Source organism: Pleurodeles waltl, chromosome 6 (assembly GCF_031143425.1).
Source record: "Pleurodeles waltl isolate 20211129_DDA chromosome 6, aPleWal1.hap1.20221129, whole genome shotgun sequence".
NCBI lineage: Eukaryota > Metazoa > Chordata > Amphibia > Caudata > Salamandridae > Pleurodeles > Pleurodeles waltl.
In genome coordinates, this window is record NC_090445.1 from 696,381,173 (window position 1) to 696,407,294 (window position 26,122).

Below are 26,122 nucleotides of genomic sequence, written 5' to 3' on the forward strand. Positions count from 1 at the left end.
TCTGGGGTGGCAGCAATCCTAAGTATCCCTGTCCACGAGCTACAGGGAAAAACATTTGTGCTCCCAATCCTGAAGAAGCAGCTTTCTGCTCCAGCTGGGTGTGAGCACATTTAACTTCCTTACAATGCACTGTAATGGGCAAGGAATCTGTAGGGTCCAGGGGTGGGGGTCCCCAGGACACCATAAAAGAGGCCAGCACCGATGATATGTTTAAAGATATTTTTGTAATCTGAGATTTATTTTAGAAATAGCTCAAGGAAAATTATAGAGTTATGTACAGTATTTATACAAAGGCAAGTAAATGCAATCTTCAATAAATGTATCAGTGAGTTAAACATTATGTTAAAAAAAGACAAATACATTAGTTACTGCTCTAAGGAAGCGGAGCATTGGTGACATTTGCAGAGAAATTCAAGAGTACAAAGAAGCTTCAAAGTTTTTCAAAGCTTTACACTGATTCTTATCCTTGCTGATCAACAGAGTCTTCCTTCAGAAGGTAAATTCAGAGAGATGAGGAGGTAGTTGGAGGTCATGTGTTGGAGATTGACAGGTACTCACACCTAGACTCAAAGCACATCAACTAACAGTCAATAAGCCTACTCAGCCAGAACCTAAAAAGAGAAATCCCTACGCTTACTCTCACAAGAGAGACTAGCCAAAATGAATTTAACTCTTGTGGGACACTACAAATGAGGGAGTGACTGAGAATGTTATAAGTAAAAAACAGAAATCAGAAAATACCTGAACAGATAACCCCTGCATCATTGCTATGGAGACAGTTATGTCTGTTCCATCCTTTGTTGGGACAGTCCCACAGGTGAGCTTCTTGTCCTCTGCAGAGTACATCATCTAGAAGAATGCTTCCAATTCCCTGACCAAAAAAGGTACCTCCAGGAGAAGCCAGGACAGTTCCACAGCCCAGCTGTCTGCAAACAACTTGTGAATTTGCTGTACTCCAGAAATCATCACACACAGTCCCCCATACTCCTCCATAGTAAACTTCTATGCGGCCAGCACATCTCTGTCCTCCATTAACCAGGCGTAAATCCACACTTGCAGTATCTCTGGGAGCTAGAGAGAAGAATACATTGGGCAATACTATAAGTTAAAGAAGGTCATGGAACACTGCAAAAATGTTTTTATCTTGTGAATAATAATTGCCAAGAATCAAAAATAAGTTATGTTGAATAGTTGGATTATAGTGAGAAACTTTTGTATGTTTTGTATTAGTGAATTTATAGAACAATTGAAGGTGCTTGGCTATTAGCCATGTGTTACAATCATTTAGTAAAGTTTGAACATAGTGCAAGGGAGCCTCAATAGTTCAGCAATTTGTGTTGCACGGTGTCAAAATGATATTTCTCTTAGAATTTCATTAATACTAACAGCATTATCAATACAAATTCCAGAATTGTTTTGGAAGAGGCCTGCTATCCTACTGATATCATCTCATTGCCTATGGTTAGGATATTTGCTTTCATAATGCCAAGTATCCTTTTATCAAAGAAAAATGATTTAGGTAATCAGCTTTGAAGCTCCATCATAGATGTAATGTGGTATTCAAGAAAAGCAAAGAAGTGGAAATACCTTGATGGATAGAATAATCTGTGGGTAATATGAAAAGCACACATGCAGAGTTAATACTATATGTATAGTTACTCCCATGTACAAAATACTTAAGCAAAGTGTACACGTCTGAAATGATTGTGTAAACCTGCATAATTCACTTCAAAATGGACAGCAATAAATTTAACAGAAAAGTCTTGTGTTACGTGGTTAACAAGATACACTGTACAATAAAATTAAGCTGCTCATGCAACAAAGACTTACTCCCAGATCACTTTTTGTATGTCAAGCCTTACAAAATTTACAAGGGCAAAAAACAGTACATAATAGGCCATAAAGACTTTGACGAGGTAAGCACCGGAATTATCATGGTAGTCCCAATATCTTGGGCAATATTCAGACTATGTATTTTTTATTTATTGTACCACTTGAATAATAATCATAGCACATCTGATAGAGTACAACAAACACTGCAAACTGAAACAAGGGAGGTATATTTGAGGTATTTGTTGTTACATATAATGAAAGATCTATGTGGGCATTTGAAGTAATCAAGAACTAAAACAGTCCAAAGAAGAAATGGTAAGAAAAATTAGATTTTAACATGAGCTTGCACAGTTTCTCAAATACTGAATGCATTGAGATCTTTGGACAAATTTATTGGACTTACTGTTCCCTACAGTGTTTGTAAATATGTTTTGGATTTGTGATAGGTTAAAGGGGACTCAGAAACATATTTTGGACTGTCTTCTGGCAAAGCAATGAATGAGAATTATTAAGGGCAACTGAACATTGACATCTTTATCTATATTAGGATGCATGAGAAGGAACTGACAGAATTACCTTTGGAAACATTTACCCTATTGGTTAGGGAGGAGCCATGAGTCATCCCCACCCGCTAGCTGTTGTCAGGCATAAATGCGGCATCCTCAGTAATCTCCTTAGAACACTACTGGACATGAGGTAAATTAGATAAGGTGTGAGTCTGTGGTCTGTAACCTGAGAAGACTGCTTAAAGACTGGACCTGCACTTTTCTCTATCTAGGACAAATAAGTAGACCCCAAGATTCATAAGGCTGAACTCCAGTTCAAGCTAGTAGGACACAACAAGCTACAAGAGGCATTTCCCATGTTTGTCCACCTGACCAGATCAAACTGCACATGCCCTGGACCCTGCTGTTGTCTCTTAGTGGAGTGAGTTTTGACCCCCAACTGCTGTTCCTGAGGTTATTGAATTCAAATTTCTCTCGCTCAGATCATTCTATCCAAAAACACAATGTTTTCAGAGGCACAGTCAACCAGGTCTATAGGCTCTTTCTACTGGACGTGGCCCATGAGATTCGCTTGACTTCACACCCAGGGTAAGTGAAGACATGGTCAAAGTTAATGAACTACTTCTACATGACACAGAGATCTGAGAAAGTTAAGGAATTATTTTGCCCATGCACAACCTGTCAAGCCACTGGCAAGACAGGAGGTCAGTCTAATGCCCCCTTAATCCACTGCCAGATGTGGGGACATCTTCTGAAAGGGTGCATGGTAATATTTGATCATATCAGTAGATAGCCTGAAGCAGTGCCTCTGAAAATGATGACTGAACCTCTTCTTCTGCTTGACAGTTTCATCAAGGTAGGGTTCCCCAAGGAGGTGCTTTCAGAGACAGAAATTTCATGTGTGCCAACCCAACTTCATGCTTGCTTACCATACAGCAGAAAATGGAATTTCACCAGTTATTTGGCAAGTTCGCTACACATTTTCTCGGGTACTTAAGCAGACCAAGTGCTGTGTCCATGAAATTGACAGTCATGGTAATCTGCTTGACAAAATCAAAATCTACATGCTACCAGACAAAGTGAGGGCAGCATTAATGAGGGAGTAGGAAGATGTTGTCCTTTGAGCTCATTGAGCCTTCAAGTAGCTTTTGGTCCAAATCCATGATACTGGTACCTAAGGTCAGCCATCAAAGAGGGACCCTAGAATTCAGGGTCTGTCTGGATTACAGGGTTCTTAATAAAGGTCATTAAAACTGATGCCCGCCCTAACCCAGTCCAACACTGGAGTGAGCCATATGCTGGAATGGCACTGTTTTCTCTTTCCCTGGGGAATAAATAGTTCCGATTAAGGGTTTGCGTCATGTGGTGTGCAGCAAAGCTTGAATTCTGACCAAAATGTCATTATTTGGCTATTACAATTATCTCCTTTCTAGCAGGCTGATTGATGTAAAAGGGTTAAATGTGTGGCAAGCTGACGCCAGAACGATTTCTATTGGTGCAAAGGGCATTTTATTCAAAGGATTGCAGTGCTAAAAGGTTGACAGGGCCATGTATTTTGTTTACCAATACATTTTAGGTCCGCACATGAGGTTGCACTTGTTACAGGCTCCTAGAGATTGTTCTGACACCTTTTATAAGCACGCACTATGGTTTTAAATTATTTACCATCTTTCTTTTCTAGCCCTTTTACAATTTGTGAAAAGTCAGGTTTTCCCCACTCCGAGCTTCTTCGTAATGGCAAATGCTCACCATCTGGACCCTGTGGAGAAGGAACCTGGCCTCCTGGACCCCTGGTCAGGTACAGCCTGAATCCTTTTCCTGCTGCATAAATCAGAGCTACAAAAAGAGACTAAGGTCCTCCTTAAGAGTTCGCCCACCAAACTCTTTTGGATAGAAAACCGCCACTCCGTCTTTCTGCCCGCTGGACCTATTACGAGTTTTCAGTGGCATTTCCACCGCTGGCACAGTGGGAAAAAGGCCACAACATTGACGCTGGCTCGATTACAGCACCTGTAGTGCTTTTCAATGCCTGTTATTCAGGCAGTGAAAAGCGCAACGGGTCTGTCCATGGGGGGCCCTGCACTGCGCATGCCAAGTTGATCAAACAATGGGGTGATTAGGAGGCAACATTGTTGAAGTTTCAACCCATCCAAAAGGTTCTCATTGGCTCCTAGGGCCCTCGAAGAGAATAGGCCTGTGCCTTATATTGTACTGGAGAAGGTAGATGTGTTCATCTATTTAGCTCATCTGGGCACCACCAGACACCCCCATTGAATAATACATGCTAATCACCTGAATCCTCACTTTGACAGAGATGACATGACTATATTGGTTGAGACAGATGGGGGGAGGGAGAAGGAGAGTGAGTCCCTTCCTGACCTCCCGTCCTACAATGAGAAAGCTGGCTCAGTAAAGCTTTACTGTCTTGTACTCTGACCTAACAGGAGGATAAGGAAACTCACCAGTTGTTTGGCAAGTTTGCTAGGTTTTTTTCCCTGGCATGTAGACAGACCCAGTGCTGTATCCAGGACATTGACATTCATGAAAGTTTGCCTGTCAAAATCAAAATCTACAGGCTACTCAATAACACAAAGACCAGCAGTATTGAAGAAGTAGTCAAAGTTTTGTCCCTGGGTTCGTTAACCCTTCCAGAAGCTCTTGGTCCAGTTCCATGGTACAGGTACCTAAGGTCAACCCTCAAGAAAGGACATCAGAACTCAGGTACAGTGTAGAATACATAATGCATGTATTAGAACTGACCATCATCATAATCCAACACAACAGTGGATCATGTCATATGCTGGAACTGTAGTGTTTTCTGTTTCAAAAGGAGATAAATTGTTGAATTGTTTGATTTAAGTGTTTGTGTCATGTCGGATGCTGCATGAATTGAGTTAGATTACTACAATTATATCCTCCTTTGTACGCTGGTTATGTAAATGGTTTTACTGTGTGGCAAGCTGACACCAGAACCCTTCATAGTGGCGCTAGAGACTAGAGACGTTTTATTCAAAGAACTGCAGTGCCAAACAGGCAACTCACATCAATCCATGTATTATGTGTTCAAACAAAGTTTTGGCCAGCACATGAGGTTGCCCTTGATACTGGCTGCTAGATATTTTTCTGACACCTTCCTTAAGCACATAAATTGATTTTTTAATTTTCTACAATCTTACTTTTGTGGCCTTTTGTCAGTCTCTGAGAATTCATATTCAACATTTATACATTTATTCGTTATTTTATGCCATGCTTATTTCATGGGGTATATCTGTGCCTAAAACAAGCATTTTAATTACAAACTGACAAAGTACTTAATTATTGTAAACATTTCCAAACATAATGCTAAAAAAGTAATAGTTCATATTAAGAACACAAATCAAATGTTTTGAAGTTTGGTGAGCTCATTTATTTAGGACAAAAGTAATCTATCATTATACTCAAAGTCAAGGAAATGGATCACCAGTAGTCTCAGGAGAGGTGTTTTGTTTTCCAAGGATGGCTATATTAAATACATTTAAAAATGTACTAGTGATTACCACTAGTGTGTGGCTTCTTTTACCTGGCAGTGTGGTTGTTGATTCTGGTTGTGGCATTATAGTTGATGTAACTACTCCTAGAAGAGAAACATAACATTTTTAATATTGTATATACTCCAGATGCTTGTCAAGCTAAAGAATATCAAACTGTCAAAACATTTTGAGCAATATAGGGATTGTCTTTGACTGTGGAGAAATGTTCAGCCATCTCAGAGTGCAAGGGCGCCTCAGTAGTTCAGCAATGTGTGTTGCATGGTGCACACAATGATATTCTTCTTAGAATTTCATAAATACTAACAGCATTATTAGTACAAATTCCAGAATCATTTTGGAAGAGGCTTACTATCCTACTGAAACATCCTATTGTCTATTTTTAGGAAAGAAATGTTTTTCAAAATACCAAATGTCATTTTTATTGAATACAAATGATTTAGGTATTCAGCTTTAAAGCTGCATCATACATGTAATGTGGTATTCCACAGAGGTAAAGAAATGGAAATACCTTGATGGACAGAATAATCTGGGGTAACATGAAAACGACACATGTAAATTTATTAATATATTTAAAGTTACGCCCACGTACAAAATCTTAAGGAGATTGTACAAGTTTGAAATGAGTGTGTAAACCTGCACGCTTCACTTTAAAAAGTACAACAATAAATTTAGGATAAAGGGCCCATGTTACATGGTCAAAAAACACACTGTACAATAATATTCAGCAGCCCATGCAACAAAGACTTATTCTCGGGTCACTTTTGGCAGGTCAAGCCTTTCAAAATTTACCAGGGCAAAAAAAAACAAGTACCTAAAGGTACATAGAGATTTTAAGGAGGCAAGCACAAAAATTCTATTGGTAGTCCCAATATCTTGAGCAATAATCGCAATAATCAGACTAGGTCTTTCTTATTGTACCAGATGAAAAACAATCCTAGCTCTGATAAGGCTGATTCCGTTAGGAGCATGCAACATGACTTTCCAGGCATCACCCACATAATTTCAGAATGTTTATGCTTGTTCAAAATAGATGGTGCCCCAGGGAAGTGCGAAAATTGCAGATTTTAGCATGAACAGATGTTTACTAGCAAAATGTCAAGCAAAGACAAAAATGAATGCAGTACCTTGTAGTGTCAATTTTAAAAAGTGGCATGCATCTATTGATGTGCAACTTATGATGCTAATCAACAGAAGGTGACTACATTTGTGTTAGATATGTTTAAAGATATTTTTGTAATCTGAGATTTATTTTAGAAATAGCTCAAGGAAAATGATAGAGTTATGTACAGTATTTATACAAAGGCAAGTAAAAGCAATCTTTAATAAATGTATCAGTGAGTGAAACATAATGTTAAAAAAAGACAAATACATTAGTTACTGCTCTAAGGAAGCGGAGCATTGGTGAAATTTGCAGAGAAATTCAAGAGTACAAAGAAGCTTCAAAGTTTTTCAAAGCGTTACACTGATTCTTATCCTTGCTGATCAACAGAGTCTTCCTTCAGAAAGTAAATTCAGAGAGATGAGGAGGTATTTGGAGGTCATGTGTTGGAGATTGACAGTACTCACACCTACACTCAAAGCACATCAACTAACAGTCAATAAGCCTACTCAGCCAGAACCTAAAAAGAGAAATCCCTACTCTTACTCTCACAAGAGAGACTAGCCAATATGAATTTAACTCTTGTGGGACACTACAAATGAGGGAGTGACTGAGAATGTTATAAGTAAAAAACAGAAATCAGAAAATACCTGAACAGATAACCCCTGCATCATTGCTATGGAGACAGTTATGTCTGTTCCATCCTTTGTTGGGACAATCCCACAGGTGAGCTTCTTGTCCTCTGCAGAGTACATCATCTAGAAGAATGCTTCCAATTCCCTGACCAAAAAAGGTACCTCCAGGAGAAGCCAGGACAGTTCCACAGCCCAGCTGTCTGCAAACAACTTGTGAATTTGCTGTACTCCAGAAATCATCACACACAGTCCCCCATACTCCTCCATAGTAAACTTCTATGCGGCCAGCACATCTCTGTCCTCCATTAACCAGGCGTAAATCCACACTTGCAGTATCTCTGGGAGCTAGAGAGAAGAATACATTGTGCAATACTATAAGTTAAAGAAGGTCATGGAACACTGCAAAAATGTTTTTATCTTGTGAATAATAATTGCCAAGAATCAAAAATAAGTTATGTTGAATAGTTGGATTATAGTGAGAAACTTTTGTATGTTTTGTATTAGTGAATTTATAGAACAATTGAAGGTGCTTGGCTATTAGCCATGTGTTACAATCATTTAGTAAAGTTTGAATAGAGTGCAAGGGAGCCTCAATAGTTCAGCAATTTGTGTTGCACGGTGTCAAAATGATATTTCTGTTAGAATTTCATAAATACTAACAGCATTATCAATACAAATTCCAGAATTGTTTTGGAAGAGGCTTGCTATCCTACTGATATCATCTCATTGCCTATGGTTAGGATATTTGCTTTCATAATGCCAAGTATCCTTTTATCAAAGAAAAATTATTTAGGTAATCAGCTTTGAAGCTCCATCATAGATGTAATGTGGTATTCAAGAGAAGTAAAGAAGTGGAAATACCTTGATGGATAGAATATTCTGTGGGTAACATGAAAAGCACACATGCAGAGTCATTACTATATTTATAGTTACTCCCATGTACAAAATACTTAAGCAAAGTGTACACGTTTGAAATGATTGTGTAAACCTGCATAATTCACTTCAAAATGGACAGCAATAAATTTAAGAGAAACGTCTTGTGTTACGTGGTTAACAAGATACACTGTACAATAAAATTAAGCTGCCCATGCAACAAAGACTTACTCCCAGATCACTTTTTGTATATCAAGCCTTACAAAATTTACAAGGGCAAAAAACAGTACATAATAAGCCATAAAGACTTTGAGGAGGTAAGCACCGGAATTGTCATGGTAGTCCCAATATCTTGGGCAATATTTAGACTATGTATTTTTTATTTATTGTACTTCTTGAATAATAATCATAGCACATCTGATAGCGTACAACGGACACTGCAAACTGAAGCAAGGGAGGTATATTTGAGGTATTTGTTGTTATATATAATGAAAGATCTATGTGGGCATTTGAAGTAATCAAGAACTAAAACAGTCCAAAGAAGAAATGGTAAGAAAAATTAGATTTTAACATGAGCTTGCACAGTTTCTCAAATACTGAATGCATTGAGATCTTCGGACAAATTTATTGGACTTACTGTTCCCTACAGTGTTTGTAAATATGTTTTGGAATTTTGATAGGTTAAAGGGGACTCAGAAACATATTTTGGTCTGTCTTCTGGCAAAGCAATGAATGAGAATTATTAAGGGCAACTGAACATTGACATCTTTATCTATATTAGGATGCATGAGAAGGAACTGACAGAATTACCTTTGGAAACATTTACCCTATTGGTTAGGGAGGAGCCATGAGTCATCTCCACCCGCTAGCTGTTGTCAGGCATAAATGTGGCATCCTCAGTAATCTCCTTAGAACACTACTGGACATGAGGTAAATTAGATGAGGTGTGAGTCTGTGGTCTGTAACCTGAGAAGACTACTTAAAGACTGGGCCTGCACTTTTCTCTATCTAGGAAAAATAAGTAGACCCCAAGATTCATAAGGCTGAACTCCAGTTCAAGCTAGTAGGACACAACAAGCTACAAGAGGCATTTCCCATGTTTGTCCACCTGACCAGATCAAACTGCACATGCCCTGGACCCTGCTGTTGTCTCTTAGTGGAGTGAGTTTTGACCTCCAACTGCTGTTCCTGAGGTTATTGAATTCAAATTTCTCTCGCTCAGAGCTTTCTGTCCAAAAACACAATGGTTTCAGAGGCACAGTCAACCAGGTCTATAGGCTCTTTCTACTGTACGTGGCCCATGAGATTCCCTTGACTTCACACCCAGGGTAAGTGAAGACATGCCCAAAGTTAATGAACTACTTCTACATGACACAGAGATCTGAGAAAGTTAAGGAATTATTATTCCCATGCACAACCTGTCAAGCCACTGGCAAGACAGGAGGTCAGCCTAATGCCCCCTTAATCCCCTGCCAGATGTGGGGACATTTTCTGAAAGGGTGCATGGTATTTCTGATCATATCAGTAGATAGCCTGAAGCAGTGCCTCTGAAAATGATGACTGAACCTCTTCTTCTGAGGGCCAATCTTGGCAGTTTCATCAAGGTCGGGTTCCCCAAGGAGGTGCTTTCAGAGACAGAAATTTCATGTGTGCCAACCCAACTTCATGCTTGCTTACCAAACAGCAGAAAATGGAATGTCACCAGTTGTTTGGCAAGTTTGCTGCACATTTTCTCGGGTACTTAAGCAGACCAAGTGCTGTGTCCATGAAATTGACAGTCATGGCAATCTGCGTGACAAAATCAAAATCTACATGCTACCAGACAAAGTGAGGGCAGCATTAATGAGGGAGTAGGAATATGTTGTCCTTGGAGCTCATTAAACCTTCAAGAAGCTTTTGGTCCAAATCCATGATACTGGTACCTAAGGTCAGCCATCAAAGAGGGGACCCCAGAATTCAGGTTCTGTGTGGATTACAGGGTTCTTAATAAAGGTCATTAAAACTGATGCCCGCCCTAACCCATTCCAACACTGGATAGAGCCATATGCTGGAATGGCACTATTTTCTCTTTCCCTGGGGAATAAATAGTTCCGATTAACGGTTTGCGTCATGTGGTGTGCAGCATAGCTTGAATTCTGACCAAAATGTCAATATTTGGCTATTACAATTATCTCCTTTCTAGCAGGCTGATTGATGTAAAAGGGTTAAATGTGTGGCTAGCTGATTGCTGCAAAGGGCATTTTATTCAAAGGATTGCAGTGCTAAAAGGTTGACAGGGCCATGTATTTTGTGAACCAATAAATGTTATGTCCGCACATGAGGTTGCCCTTGTTACAGGCTCCTAGAGATTGTTCTGACACCTTTTATAAGCACGCACTATGGTTTTAAATTATTTACCATCTTTCTTTTCTAGCCCTTTTACAATTTGTGAAAATTAAGGTTTTCCCCAATCTGCGCTTCTTCCTAATGGCAAATGCTCACCATCTGGACCCTGTGGAGAAGGAACCTGGCCTCCTGGACCCCTGGCCAGGTACAGCCTGAATCATTTTCCTGCTGAAGAAATCGGAGCTACAAAAAGAGACTAAGGTCCTCCTTAAGAGGTCGCCCACAAAACTCTTTTGGATAGAAAACCGCCACTCCGGCTTTCTGCCCGCTGACCCTAATACAAGTTTTCTGTGGCATTTCCACCCGCTGGCCCAGTGGGAAACAGGCCACAACATTGACGCCGGCTCGATTGCAGCGCCCGTAGCACTTTTCAATGCCTGTAATTCAGGCAGTGAAAAGCGCAACGGTCCTATCCTTGGGGGGCAGTGCACTGCGCATGCAAAGTTGATCAAACAATGGGGTTATTAGGAGGCAACATTGTTGAAGTTCCAACCCATCCAAAAGGTTCTCATTGGCTCCTAGGGCCCTCGAAGAGAATAGGCCTGTGCCTTATATTGTACTGGAGAAGGTAGATGTGTTTATCTATTTAGCTCATCTGGGCACCACCAGCCACCCCCATTGAATAATACATGCTAATCACCTGAATCCTCACTTTGACAGAGCTGACATGACTATATTGGTTGAGACAGATGGGTGGAGGGAGAAGGAGAGTGAGTCCCTTCCTGACCTCCCGTCCTACAATGAGAAAGCTGGCTCAGTAAAGCTTTACTGTCTTGTACTCTGACCTAACAGGAGGATAAGGAAACTCACCAGTTGTTTGGCAAGTTTGCTAGGTTTTTTTCCCTGGCATGTAGACAGACCCAGTGCTTTATCCAGGACATTGACATTCATGAAAGTTTGCCTGTCAAAATCAAAATCTACAGGCTACTCAATAACACAAAGACCAGCAGTATTGAAGAAGTAGTCAAAGTTTTGTCCCTGGGTTCGTTAACCCTTCCAGAAGCCCTTGGTCCAGTTCCATGGTACAGGTACCTAAGGTCAACCCTCAAGAAAGGACATCAGAACTCAGGTACAGTGTAGAATACATAATGCATGTATTAGAACTGACCATCATCATAATCCAACACAACAGTGGATCATGTCATATGCTGGAACTGTAGTGTTTTCTGTTTCAAAAGGAGATAAATTGTTGAATTGTTTGATTTAAGTGTTTGTGTCATGTCGGATGCTGCATGAATTGAGTTAGATTACTACAATTATATCCTCCTTTGTACGCTGGTTATGTAAATGGTTTTACTGTGTGGCAAGCTGACACCAGAACCCTTCATAGTGGCGCTAGAGACTAGAGACGTTTTATTCAAAGAACTGCAGTGCCAAACAGGCAACTCACATCAATCCATGTATTATGTGTTCAAACAAAGTTTTGGCCAGCACATGAGGTTGCCCTTGATACTGGCTGCTAGATATTTTATTGACACCTTCTTTAAGCACATAAATTGATTTTTTTAATTTTCTACAATCTTACTTTTGTGGCCTTTTGTCAGTCTCTGAGTATTCATATTCAACATTTATACATTTATTCGTTATTTTATGCCATGCTTATTTCATGGGGTATATCTGTGCCTAAAACAATCATTTTAATTACAAACTGACAAAGTACTTAATTATTGTAAACATTTCCAAACATAATGCTAAAAAAGTAATAGTTCATATTAAGAACACAAATCAAATGTTTTGAAGTTTGGTGAGTTCATTTATTTAGGACAAAAGTAATCTATCATTATACTCAAAGTCAAGGAAATGGATCACCAGTAGTCTCAGGAGATGTGTTTTGTTTTCCAAGGATGGCTATATTAAATACATTTAAAAATGTACTAGTGATTACCACTAGTGTGTGGCTTCTTTTACCTGGCTGTGTGGTTGTTGATTCTGGTTGTGGCATTATAGTTGATGTAACTACTCCTAGAAGAGAAACATAACATTTTTAATATTGTATATACTCCAGATGCTTGTCAAGCTAAAGAATATCAAACTGTCAAAACATTTTGAGCATTATAGGGATTGTCTTTGACTGTGGAGAAATGTTCAGCCATCTCAGAGTGCAAGGGCGCCTCAGTAGTTCAGCAATGTGTTGCATGGTGCACACAATGATATTCTTCTTAGAATTTCATAAATACTAACAGCATTTTTAGTAGAAATTCAAGAATCATTTTGGAAGAGGCTTACTATCCTACTGAAACATCCTATTGTCTTTTTTTAGGAAAGAAATGTTTTTCAAAATACCAAATGTAATTTTTATTGAATACAAATGATTTAGGTATTCAGCTTTAAAGCTGCATCATACATGTAATGTGGTATTCCACAGAGGTAAAGAGATGGAAATACCTTGATGGACAGAATAATCTGGGGTAACATGAAAAGGACACATGTAAATTTATTACTATATTTAAAGTTACGCCCACGTACAAAATCTTAAGGAGATTGTCCAAGTTTGAAATGAGTGTGTAAACCTGCACGCTTCACTTTAAAAAGTACAACAATAAATTTAGGATAAAGGGCCCATGTTATATGGTCAAAAAACACACTTTACAATAATATTAAGCAGCCCATGCAACAAAGACTTACTCTCGGGTCACTTTTGGCAGGTCAAGCCTTTCAAAATTTACCAGGGCAAAAGAAAACAAGTACCTAAAGGTACATAGAGATTTTAAGGAGGCAAGCACCAAAATTCTATTGGTAGTCCCAATATCTTGAGCAATAATCGCAATAATCAGACTAGGTCTTTCTTATTGTACCAGATGAAAAACAATCCTAGCTCTGATAAGGCTGATTCCGTTAGGAGCATGCAACATGACTTTCCAGGCATCACCCACATAATTGCAGCATGTTTATGCTTGTTCAAAATAGATGGTGCCCCAGGGAAGTGCTGAAATTGCAGATTTGAGCATGAACAGATGTTTACTAGCAAAATGTCAAGCAAAGACAAAAATGAATGCAGTACCTTGTAGTGTCAATTTTAAAAAGTGGCATGCACCTATTGATGTGCAACTTATGATGCTAATCAACAGAAGGTGACTACATTTGTGTCAGATATGTTTAAAGATATTTTTGTAATTTGAGATTTATTTTAGAAATAGCTCAAGGAAAATGATAGAGTTATGTACAGTATTTATACAAAGGCAAGTAAAAGCAATCTTTAATAAATGTATCAGTGAGTGAAACAGAATGTTAAAAAAAGACAAATACATTAGTTACTGCTCTAAGGAAGCGGAGCATTGGTGAAATTTGCAGAGAAATTCAAGAGTACAAAGAAGCTTCAAAGTTTTTCAAAGCGTTACACTGATTCTTATCCTTGCTGATCAACAGAGTCTTCCTTCAGAAAGTAAATTCAGAGAGATGAGGAGGTATTTGGAGGTCATGTGTTGGAGATTGACAGGTACTCACACCTACACTCAAAGCACATCAACTAACAGTCAATAAGCCTACTCAGCCAGAACCTAAAAAGAGAAATCCCTACTCTTACTCTCACAAGAGAGACTAGCCAATATGAATGTAACTCTTGTGGGACACTACAAATGAGGGAGTGACTGAGAATGTTATAAGTAAAAAACAGAAATCAGAAAATACCTGAACAGATAACCCCTGCATCATTGCTATGGAGACAGTTATGTCTGTTCCATCCTTTGTTGGGACAATCCCACAGGTGAGCTTCTTGTCCTCTGCAGAGTACATCATCTAGAAGAATGCTTCCAATTCCCTGACCAAAAAAGGTACTTCCAGGAGAAGCCAGGACAGTTCCACAGCCCAGCTGTCTGCAAACAACTTGTGAATTTGCTGTACTCCAGAAATCATCACACACAGTCCCCCATACTCCTCCATAGTAAACTTCTATGCGGCCAGCACATCTCTGTCCTCCATTAACCAGGCGTAAATCCAAACTTGCAGTATCTCTGGGAGCTAGAGAGAAGAATACATTGTGCAATACTATAAGTTAAAGAAGGTCATGGAACACTGCAAAAATGTTTTTATCTTGTGAATAATAATTGCCAAGAATCAAAAATAAGTTATGTTGAATAGTTGGATTATAGTGAGAAACTTTTGTATGTGTTGTATTAGTGAATTTATAGAACAATTGAAGGTGCTTGGCTATTAGCCATGTGTTACAATCATTTAGTAAAGTTTGAATAGAGTGCAAGGGAGCCTCAATAGTTCAGCACTTTGTGTTGCATGGTGTCAAAATGATATTTCTCTTAGAATTTCATAAATACTAACAGCATTATCAATACAAATTCCAGAATTGTTTTGGAAGAGGCTTGCTATCCTACTGATATCATCTCCTTGCCTATGGTTAGGATATTTGCTTTCATAATGCCAAGTATCCTTTTATCAAAGAAAAATGATTTAGGTAATCAGCTTTGAAGCTCCATCATAGATGTAATGTGGTATTCAAGAAAAGTAAAGAAGTGGAAATACCTTGATGGATAGAGTATTCTGTGGGTAACATGAAAAGCACACATGCAGAGTCATTACTATATTGATAGTTACTCCCATGTACAAAATACTTAAGCAAAGTGTACACGTTTGAAATGATTGTGTAAACCTGCATAATTTACTTCAAAATGGACAGCAATAAATTTAAGAGAAAAGTCTTGTGTTACGTGGTTAACAAGATACACTGTACAATAAAATTAAGCTGCCCATGCAACAAAGACTTACTCCCAGATCACTTTTTGTATATCAAGCCTTACAAAATTTACAAGGGCAAAAAACAGTACATAATAGGCCATAAAGACTTTGAGGAGGTAAGCACCGGAATTGTCATGGTAGTCCCAATATCTTGGGCAATATTCAGACTATGTATTTTTTATTTATTGTACTTCTTGAATAATAATCATAGCACATCTGATAGAGTACAACACACACTGCAAACTGAAGCAAGTGAGGTATATTTGAGGTATTTGTTGTTATATATAATGAAAGATCTAAGTGGGCATTTGAAGTAATCAAGAACTAAAACAGTCCAAAGAAGAAATGGTAAGAAAAATTAGATTTTAACATGAGCTTGCACAGTTTCTCAAATACTGAATGCATTGAGATATTCGTACAAATGTATTGGACTTACTGTTCCCTACAGTGTTTGTAAATATGTTTTGGAATTTTGATAGGTTAAAGGGGACTCAGAAACATATTTTGGTCTGTCTTCTGGCAAAGCAATGAATGAGAATTATTAAGGGTAACTGAACATTGACATCCTTATCTATATTAGGATGCATGAGAAGGAACTGACATAATTACCTTTGGAAACTGGACATGAGGTAAATTAGATGAGGTGTGAGTCTGTGGTCTGTAACCTGAGAAGACTGCTTAAAGACTGGACCTGCACTTTTCTCTATCTAGGACAAATAAGTAGACCCCAAGATTCATAAGGCTGAACTCCAGTTCAAGCTAGTAGGACACAACAAGCTACAAGAGGCATTTCCCATGTTTGTCCACCTGACCAAATCAAACTGCACATGCCCTGGACCCTGCTGTTGTCTCTTAGTGGAGTGAGTTTTGACCTCCAACTGCTGTTCCTGAGGTTATTGAATTCAAATTTCTCTCGCTCAGAGCTTTCTGTCCAAAAACACAATGGTTTCAGAGGCACAGTCAACCAGATCTATAGGCTCTTTCTACTGTACGTGGCCCATGAGATTCCCTTGACTTCAAACCCAGGGTAAGTGAAGACATGCCCAAAGTTAATGAACTACTTCTACATGACACAGAGATCTGAGAAAGTTAAGGAATTATTTTGCCCATGCGCAACCTGTCAAGCCACTGGCAAGACAGGAGGTCAGCCTAATGCCCCCTTAATCCCCTGTCAGATGTGGGGACATTTTTTGAAAGGGTGCATGGTATTTTTGATCATATCAGTAGATAGCCTGAAGCAGTGCCTCTGAAAATGATGACTAAACCTCTTCTTCTGAGGGCCAATCTTGGCAGTTTCATCAAGGTCGGGTTCCCCAAGGAGGTGCTTTCAGAGACAGAAATTTCATGTGTGCCAACCCAACTTCATGCTTGCTTACCAGACAGCAGAAAATGGAATATCACGAGTTGTTTGGCAAGTTTGCTGCACATTTTCTCGGGTACTTAAGCAGACCAAGTGCTGTGTCCATGAAATTGACAGTCATGGCAATCTGCTTGACAAAATCAAAATCTACATGCTACCAGACAAAGTGAGGACAGCATTAATGAGGGAGTAGGAAGATGTTGTCCTTGGAGCTCATTGAGCCTTCAAGAAGCTTTTGCTCCAAATCCATGATACTGGTACCTAAGGTCAGCCATCAAAGAGGGACCCCAGAATTCAGGTTCTGTGTGGATTACAGGGTTCTTAATAAAGGTCATTAAAACTGATGCCCGCCCTAACCCATTCCAACACTGGATAGAGCCATATGCTGGAATAGCACTATTTTCTCTTTCCCTGGGGAATAAATAGTTCCGATTAACGGTTTGTGTCATGTGGTGTGCAGCATAGCTTGAATTCTGACCAAAATGTCAATATTTGGCTATTACAATTATCTCCTTTCTAGCAGGCTGATTGATGTAAAAGGGTTAAATGTGTGGCTAGCTGACGCCAGAACAATTCAGATTGCTGCAAAGGGCATTTTATTCAAAGGATTGCAGTGCTAAAAGGTTGACAGGGCCATGTATTTTGTGAACCAATAAATGTTATGTCCGCACATGAGGTTGCCCTTGTTACAGGCTCCTAGAGATTGTTCTGACACCTTTTATAAGCACGCACTATGGTTTTAAATTATTTACCATCTTTCTTTTCTAGCCCTTTTACAATTTGTGAAAATTCAGGTTTTCCCCACTCTGCGCTTCTTCGTAATGGCAAATTCTCACCATCTGGACCCTGTGGAGAAGGAACCTGGCCTCCTGGACCCCTGGCCAGGTACAGCCTGAATCATTTTCCTGCTGAAGAAATCAGAGCTACAAAAAGAGACTAAGGTCCTCCTTAAGAGGTCGCCCACAAAACTCTTTTGGATAGAAAACCGCCACTCCGGCTTTCTGCCCGCTGACCCTATTACAAGTTTTCTGTGGCATTTCCACCCACTGGCCCAGTGGAAAACAGGCCACAACATTGACGCCGGCTCGATTACAGCGCCCGTAGCACTTTTCAATGCCTGTAATTCAGGCAGTGAAAAGCGCAACGGTCCTGTCCTTGGGGGGCAGTGCACTGCGCATGCAAAGTTGATCAAACAATGGGGTGATTAGGAGGTGACATTGTTGAAGTTCCAACCCGTTCAAAAGGTTATCATTGGCTCTTTGGGCCCTCGAAGAGAATAGGCTTGTGCCTTATATAGTACTGAAGAAGGTAGATGTGCTTATCTATTTAGCTTATCTGGGCACCACCAGACACCCTCATTGAATGATACATGCTAATCGCCTGAATCCTCACTTTGACAGAGATAACATGACTATATTGATCGAGACAGATGGGGAGAGGGAGAAGGAGAGTGAGTCCCTTCCTGACCTCCCGTCCTACAATGAGAAATCTGGCTCAGTAAAGCTTTACTGTCTTGTACTCTGACCTAACAGGAGGATAAGGAAACTCACCAATTGTTTGGCAAGTTTGCTAGGTTTTTTTCCCTGGCATGTAGACAGACCCAGTGGTGTATCCAGGACATTGACATTCATGACACAGCACTTAAAAATACGCAAGTAAGAGCCCATTAGATGTAGGTTTGACATCCTGTTAACATGCCTGCTATTTCCCAACAGAGAGGTGTAACAGAAGGCAGTGGGTTTGGGCTGCTTCAAACTTCTTCGTGGGCAACCCATGAGAAGTCCTTTGAGTCTTGTGAGAGAATTGATGGAAAACATTTCAAGGAACCCAAGCAGGAAATAGTGAACTATGTACTGGCCCTGAAATCCTATGATGGTTGAGTAAATGAAGAAAGCTGATGGCCAGTCAAGAGCTGATCAAGCAATGGGATGATTGGAAGGTGACATTGTTGAGGTCCCAACCTGACCAAAAAGTAAAGGTGGTTATCATTGGCTCCCAGTACCCCCCAAGAGAATAGAGCTGGGTCCTTTATTGTACTGGAGAAGTTAGGCGTGGTTATCTATCTAGCAGACCTGGGTACCCCCAGGCACCCACATTGAATGATACATGCCAATCACCTGAATCCCTACTTTGACAGGGCTGACATGACCATGTTGATCATGACAGATGGGGGGAGGGAAAGCGAGACAGCGAGTCCCTCCCCCATCTCTTGTCCCACAATGACAAAGCTAGCTTAGTGAAGCTTTACTCTCTCCAAACCTGCTCCAAAAGGAGGATAAAGAAAATCACCAGATGTTTAGCAAGTTTGCTGGGCATTCTTCCTTGGTATGTAGACAGACCTAGTGGTGTGTCCATGGCATTGACATTCATGACAATTTTCCTATCAAACTTTGCAGGCTACCAAATTATGTGAAGGCAAGCATCAATGAGGAAGTAGTCAATATGTTGCACCTGTGATCATTAACCCTTCCAGTAGCCCTTGGTCCAGCTCCATGGTACAGGTACCTAAGGTCAACCCTCAAGGAAGGGCTTCAGAACTCAGATTCAGTGTGGAATACAGGGGACTTCATGCAGTTATTAGACTGACCATCACCCCAATCCAACCAAACACTGGATCATGCCATATTGAGGAACTGCAGTGTTTTCTCTTTCCTTGGGAGATAAATTGTTAAATTGTTCAATTAAAGTGTTTGCGTCATGTGGGGTACGGTCTGAATTGAGTTTGGCTATTGCAATTATATCCTCTCTTGCACGCTGATTGCTATAAAGGGTTTTAATATGAACCCTTCGTAGTGGTGCTAAAAGCTAGAGGCTTTTCATTCAATGGACTGCAGTGCTAAACAGGCGATACACATCAATCTATGTACTATGTGGGCAACTAAAGTTTTGGACAGCACATGAGGTTACCCTTGATATAGGCTGCTAGATATTGTTCTGACACCTTTATTAAGCACATACGTGTTTGGTTTTTTTTTTCTACAATTTTACTTTTGTTGCCTTTTTTCAATGTTTAGGTTTTCATATACAAAAATTATTTATTAAATTATGCCATTCTTATTTCATGGAGTATGTCTGTGCCCAATACTAGCATTTAATTGACAAACTGACAAAAGTCATTCATTGCTGTAAACAGTTCCAAACATAATGCTAAAAAAGTAATTGTTCAGTTTAAGAACATAAATATCAAATGTTTTGAAGTTAGGTAACCTAATTTATTAAGGACAAAAGTAAAGCATCATTATACTGAAAGTTAGAGAATTGCATCATCAATAGCCTCAGGAGAGGTGTTTTGTTTTCCAAAGATGGCTATATTAAATACATTTAAAATGTACTAGTGTGTACCACTAGTGTGTGGTTTCTTTTACCTGGCTGTGTGGTTGTTGGTACTGGTTGTGACATTGTAGTTGATGTGATGCCTCCTAGAAGAAAAACACAATATTTTAATATCATAGATACTCCAGATGCTTGTCAAACCAAAGAATATCAAAATGTCAAAACATTTTGAGCATTATAGGGCTTGCCTTTGACTGTGGGGAATCATTTAGCCATGCCAACAACCCAGGTGCAGTATTAAATAGAATGCTTCTGAAGGGATGTGTTTGCCATAATAAACAAATGATCTTTTGTGGAGTTTAATAAGTTAACTATATGTCCTCCCGGGATGTCCTTAAGGTTGTTATATGCTTTTGAGAGCAGAATGTAGAGACTAAATGAATTTCACCAACACAAAAGACGTCAATATGTATGGAGTCTATCTAATTAATCTAATTAAAGTACACACTTGGGGTTAGCCATCAGTTTCTAAAGTGAATCCAATCTGTTAATTTTCAGGTCACCTGCTTTATGTTGTTGTTATTTATTGATCCATTGTTCATTGCTGGGTTGTCATGATGCCCTGTACATTGTAGGCACACCTGCTTTGATCTCTCAGCGCCAAGAGTTAATATTCATACCCTACTGTCTGAGGAGAAAGGAAAGAACACTGGCAGGTAACTTTTACTCTAATATCTAACGAGTTATACTGTTTTGGCACAGTGTATTAAGAGTCAGTCAATGCGTCAGAGAACATCTCATATGCAGAGGTTATTTTTAATACAGATCCCTACCCTGGTTCCTGAAAACAATGGTTCCACACCATCATTGTCATTTTACATCTAAGGGCCCCTGCGGCCCTGCCGCCTCCCTGCATGCGACCAGGTTGACTGCAAAGAAGTTGGCAGTCATTTATTGACTTTTGTTAGAATAAAACTGGGGTGTCCTATTGCCAACTGATTGCATTCAAGGAGATTTTTTTTACTGTTTTGGGTTGTGGAAGGAGCTCCGGTGCCCCCATTCTCCCTGCAAGCCAGGAAACTGACATTTAAAAAAAAAGAATACTGTGGTGCCCCACTGCCCACTTGAGGCACACTACAGCATGCTGAATGTTGGGGACCGCAAGGGGAGCCTCAAGGCCCCTACTGACCCAATGGCTCATCTACCTGCTTAAAAAATGGGTATGGTAGGAGCCAGCATTGTTTCCACTCAGCTCAAGCAGTTTTCCTTTGCTTCCGCTGGGGTGGCAGCAATTCAAAGTTTTTCTGCCCACGAGAGAGCTGCAGTGCAAACATTCGTGCTCCCAAACCCGCAGGAGCAACTTTCTGCTCCAACTAGGTGTTAGCACATTAAACTTCCTTACATGCACTTTCATGAGCAACACATCTACGGGGTGCTGGGAATAGAGGTCCCGGGGACACCACAAAAGAGCCAGCACCAGAGATGGGGTCTCTGGGGTCGTACAACGGCTGGCACCCTCTGCCTTAATTTTAAGGTGTGACCTGGGGAACAGGAACCCTGGGAGCTAAATAAGACTGGGGGAGGGAGGCTGTGCCCCCTCTTTATTTTAACAGCTGCCAGAGGGGATAAGGACCCTAGGGCCTCAGAGAAGCATAGGTAGGCGAGCATCACCTCCACCCTACAAAATAGAATGCACTGCTCTTGCGGCTGCTGAGCCACTCTGGGTTGGCTTGTTTCTTTTGGCGCAGGAGCCCAATATTAAAAAAAAAGATTTTTCAGCAGATTTGTGGATTCACCACAAATTCTCAGGAAAATGTATAAAAACATATGGTTTAGGCCCAGGGACCCCTTAGCAATCCTAGAGAGGTAGGGTTTCACTCTTGTGCACCCCATATATTTTTAATCTTAATTTCACAACTAGGGCCCTAGTCCCCATGACCTAAAATTGCAGCTGCCATATCTTTGTTGATGTGGTGTCAACCAATCAGAATCTGGTGGCTCTTCAAGTCCTCCCCGTTGGAAATATAGAATGTTTTTGAGCCTTAGTTTCTCAAACATTATTGAACTGATTTACACCCAATCTAAAAAAAGACACTTTCTGTACAATATTTAGCTTTCTGCCAAATTTATTGGAATTCCAAACAGTTTCTCAGCCAATGCTTGATAGATCACCACAAAAATTTCCAGGAAGGAACGGAAGTGGATGAGAATTTTTGTTTTTGAATATTTTGTAAATGTTCATCAAGTGGCGCCAAAAATATAATTTATATATATATATATATATATATATATATACACCTAAAACTCCAAAGGTTACAGGGACGTTATAGGTAGGTTCGCAATTTACTCGTACAAAACCACAGAAATTCAGCAGTTATAGTTAGAGTTATTGCAACTAACTATAACCTGTGCTACTGCCAATCACAGTTTTTTCTACAATAATTTCACTGCTAATGTTTCATTTATATTTTTGATGACGTTATAGAAGTTGCCGTAAGTTCTATGATATCTGGGGTAATTAAAAGTGCATATATATATATATTTTATCTAGTGGCGATTGCCACTAGGTAGTTATAGTTAAGACCTTGATCTTATAGTAAAAGCATTTTTTGCTTTGCTAATAACTTTTTCGCTGTTTGATGAATCTTCAGCTGCAGTTGGGAAAATTTCTGATTGATCCTTCAAGCGGGGGCTGAGAAGAAGGGGAGTCCAAAATGCGTTTTCCCCATTAATTTTTCCAATGGGATTTTAAATAGTGATAGCGCCTGAACCACTGGACGGAATTGCACCAAATTTGGCAGAAAGGTAGCTCTTGGTCCAGAAATAAGCCTTTGCACTATTTGGTGTAAATCTGTTCAGTAGTTTTCAAGAAATTAAAGAAAATCCAAATTTGTATATATAGGGACGTGAAGACTTCGCAAACCTTCTCGATCTCGTGCTGACAGCACTTCAACAAGGAGGTTTTGGTAGCCATCTTGGGACTCAGTCTCAGCCGAGTTGCAAAAAAAATGTAAACAAAAAGCAAATGGGCCAGGGTGGCATCACCCTGACGCCTTAGCTCTGGTGCTGGGGTCCCAGAGGGTCACCCCCAGAGCTAAAAAGCATTTTTTTAAAAATGTTCACCGTAAGTGCTGGCTGATCCACAGATCCGGTTAAAAAAAAAAAAAAAAACAAGCGCAGGCTCCCATGCTTGCTTTAACTACAGCCCCTGGGTGGGCCAGGTCCTGGGGTCATTTATATTTTGAATGCGGTGGGGCACTCCAGTCCCCCCCACAGCTCCTCAGACCACCACCTCACTGGGGTTAATGTTTTTTAAATTGTGGGGGTCCACCTGGCCCTCCCGCAGCCCTGGGGACCGCCATGTCCTCAGGACTCTAATCAAATTAAATGCTGGGTGGTGCCTGGCCCCCCTACAGCCTTCAAGACCACCACCTCCCTGGGGTACTTTTTTCAAATTAAATGCAGGGGTCCTCTTTACCCCCCACAGTCCCGGGGACCGCCACATCCCCGGGGCACTCATTACAAATCAAATGCTGGGGGGTTGACCGGCCCCCCCGCAGCCCCGGGGACCACCACCTTCCCGGGGTACATATGCAAATCAAATGTGGGAGTTGCTCTGCCCCCCTCACAGCCTCAGGAACCACTACATCCCTGGGGCAAATATGAAAAAAGAAGGATGGGGGTTCGAAGCCCCAGGCACTGCCACCTCCCTGTGGCAAAATGCAGAGAAGGAGCGTGATCATGTAGCCCACCTTGAGGAGCCACAGATGGCCCTGGGGACCCCACCTCCCATGGCCGGCCTGCTATATCCCAGGGTTCGCACCCCTGGGACATAGCTGTCTGCTTTTGCTTGGTGGGGCGTCAAACAGCTCTCACTTTCAGAAAGTGGAGTTTTCACCTACCTTTCCTGCACACAAATATGTGTGTGGGGAAGAAAGATGAAAACATTGCTCCCACAAGCAAAGAGCGGATCTAATAAAACAGCTCTGTGCTTGGGGGAGCAATGCCGGCTCCTGCAGGATGCAGAGAGCCAGCTAGGACCACAGGAGCCTTGAGGCTTCCGCTGTGGTCCTGTCACTCTCTCTCTTTCTCCTCCATCCCATAGTAAAGTTACCTGTGGCATAATTGTTAAGGTCACAGACCTTCACACTGAAAGTTGAGGTATCTAGTCCAGGTGGGTCTGCGGTCATTTTTCTACTTTATTTTTTTTGGATGCTTCAAAAGTGTAAGATTCATAATGAAAGGTGACCTCACTCTTTTTAATTGGTGAATACATTTTTATTTTCAATTTGCCAGGAAATATCTCATTCACCAAATTCTAAAAAACTTTCTATTTCTCTCTTTCTCTCTCTCTTTGTCTCAGTTTCTCTTTTTCAATCTCTTACATCCACTCACAAGCCCACTCAGACCCTCACGTACCCACTCACAGATCTACTCAGACTCTCACACACCCACGCACAGACCCACTGAAACCCTCACGCACCCATTCACAGACCCACACAGAAACTGACACACCCACCAAGAGACTCATGCACCCACTCTCACAGCCAGACAGACCCTCTGACAGCCCCACTCGCCCTCAGAGACACCCTCTCACACCTATTATCAAACCCAGAGAGACAGCCGCGTGGGTTTGTGTGATTAGGGGTTTGGCTGCAGGGTCTGGCTGCAGGTTGTTGGATTAACGTACAGTAATGAAAATTACTTTCCAATAAAAAACATGGAAATTCACTCCAAAAACTAAGGCTCATATTTAAAAGGCTGTAGTGCCACCAGAACGTCACTTTTAGTGACGCTCCAGTGGTGCTGTGCACTGCGCCAAATTTACAAGGTGGCATTAAGCCACTTTTTGTGGCTTAACACCACCTTGAAAATATGGCCCCTTCACCTACAGCACATTGCGTGGAAGTGGAGTGCAGGGATTCCACAGCAACACCCATTGCATTTTGACACTGTCCTAGCTTTACGAGATTTCGTAAACCTGAGGCAGCGCAAAGATCTGAGGCCCCCAGGGGTGGCGTTAACATGGTGCAACAAGGAAAAATGCTTTCATTTCTCCTTGTTTTTTGCTCTTTCCATGTGTGCTGCATTCTGGAGAACACATAGACAGAGCAAATCGCCATTGAAGATTGTTTTAGTGCAGGAAGGTGTCCCTTCCTGCACAAAAACAATCTCCCCACAACGCAGACTTCCTTCCTCCATGGCTCAAGGGTGGCTGCGTTGGCGCACGGTAGCTAATTTAGTGTCACCCCAGGGAAAAACACAGGGCTGCATCATGTTCTAGTAAACATGGCGCATCCCTGTGTTTTAAAAGTGACGCAGTGTGGCGCTGCCAACTTTGGTGCAGTGGCCGCACTGCGCCACTTCTTGTAAATATGCTCCTAAAGGTTACAGGAATGTTATAATTAGGAAACAGAAATTCACTTAAGAAACATAGGTTACAGAAATGTTATAGTTAGGTTCACATTTTAAACAGACCAAACCTTTGAAATTCACCAGTTTTAGTTATAGTTATCGCAAGTAAATAAACTTGTGCCCTAAGGTAACTATAACTCACGCCCTTGCCATGCACTGCTTATTACCCCACAAATTACAGCACTCATGACCTCTTTGATAACATCATTGATAATGTCACTCTAACATCTGTAGTAAAATTATTGATCAGAAAACTGTGCATGGTGGGGGACTGAGTTTTTCAAAGCGTTACACTGATTCTTCTCCTGCCGATCAATAGACCCTTCCTTCAGAAACTAAACTCAGTAAGATGAGGAGGTAGTTGGAGGTCACGTGTGGGAGACTGACAGATATTCACACTTAGACTTAAAGCACATTACATAACAGTCAAACAGTCTACTCAGCCAGAACCTAAAAGGAGAAATCCATACTTTTAAGAGTGAGATTGGGCACGGTGAATTCAGCTATTTTGGGAAACTACTATGGAG

The 26,122-nt window shown here is 40.7% G+C and overlaps 2 protein-coding genes across 2 annotated transcripts in view; both read right to left on the reverse strand.

Annotated features, from left to right (window-relative positions):
• LOC138301683 (deleted in malignant brain tumors 1 protein-like) overlaps positions 1 to 2,455 on the reverse strand; it is an 88,691-nt gene extending 86,236 nt beyond the window's left edge. Inside the window, exons 1-2 of the mRNA XM_069242198.1 lie at positions 2,410 to 2,455; positions 742 to 1,071 (exon numbers count right to left, since the gene is read on the reverse strand). Coding sequence (XP_069098299.1) covers positions 742 to 1,071; positions 2,410 to 2,455 — 376 coding nt within the window. The remainder of the gene's footprint in view (positions 1 to 741; positions 1,072 to 2,409) is intronic.
• A 405-nt stretch (positions 2,456 to 2,860) lies between these two features.
• LOC138301684 (deleted in malignant brain tumors 1 protein-like) overlaps positions 2,861 to 26,122 on the reverse strand; it is a 630,543-nt gene continuing 607,281 nt past the window's right edge. Inside the window, exons 14-17 of the mRNA XM_069242199.1 lie at positions 14,489 to 14,809; positions 7,693 to 7,939; positions 5,899 to 5,952; positions 2,861 to 2,963 (exon numbers count right to left, since the gene is read on the reverse strand). Of these exons, the coding sequence (XP_069098300.1) occupies positions 2,861 to 2,963; positions 5,899 to 5,952; positions 7,693 to 7,939; positions 14,489 to 14,809 (725 nt within the window). The remainder of the gene's footprint in view (positions 2,964 to 5,898; positions 5,953 to 7,692; positions 7,940 to 14,488; positions 14,810 to 26,122) is intronic.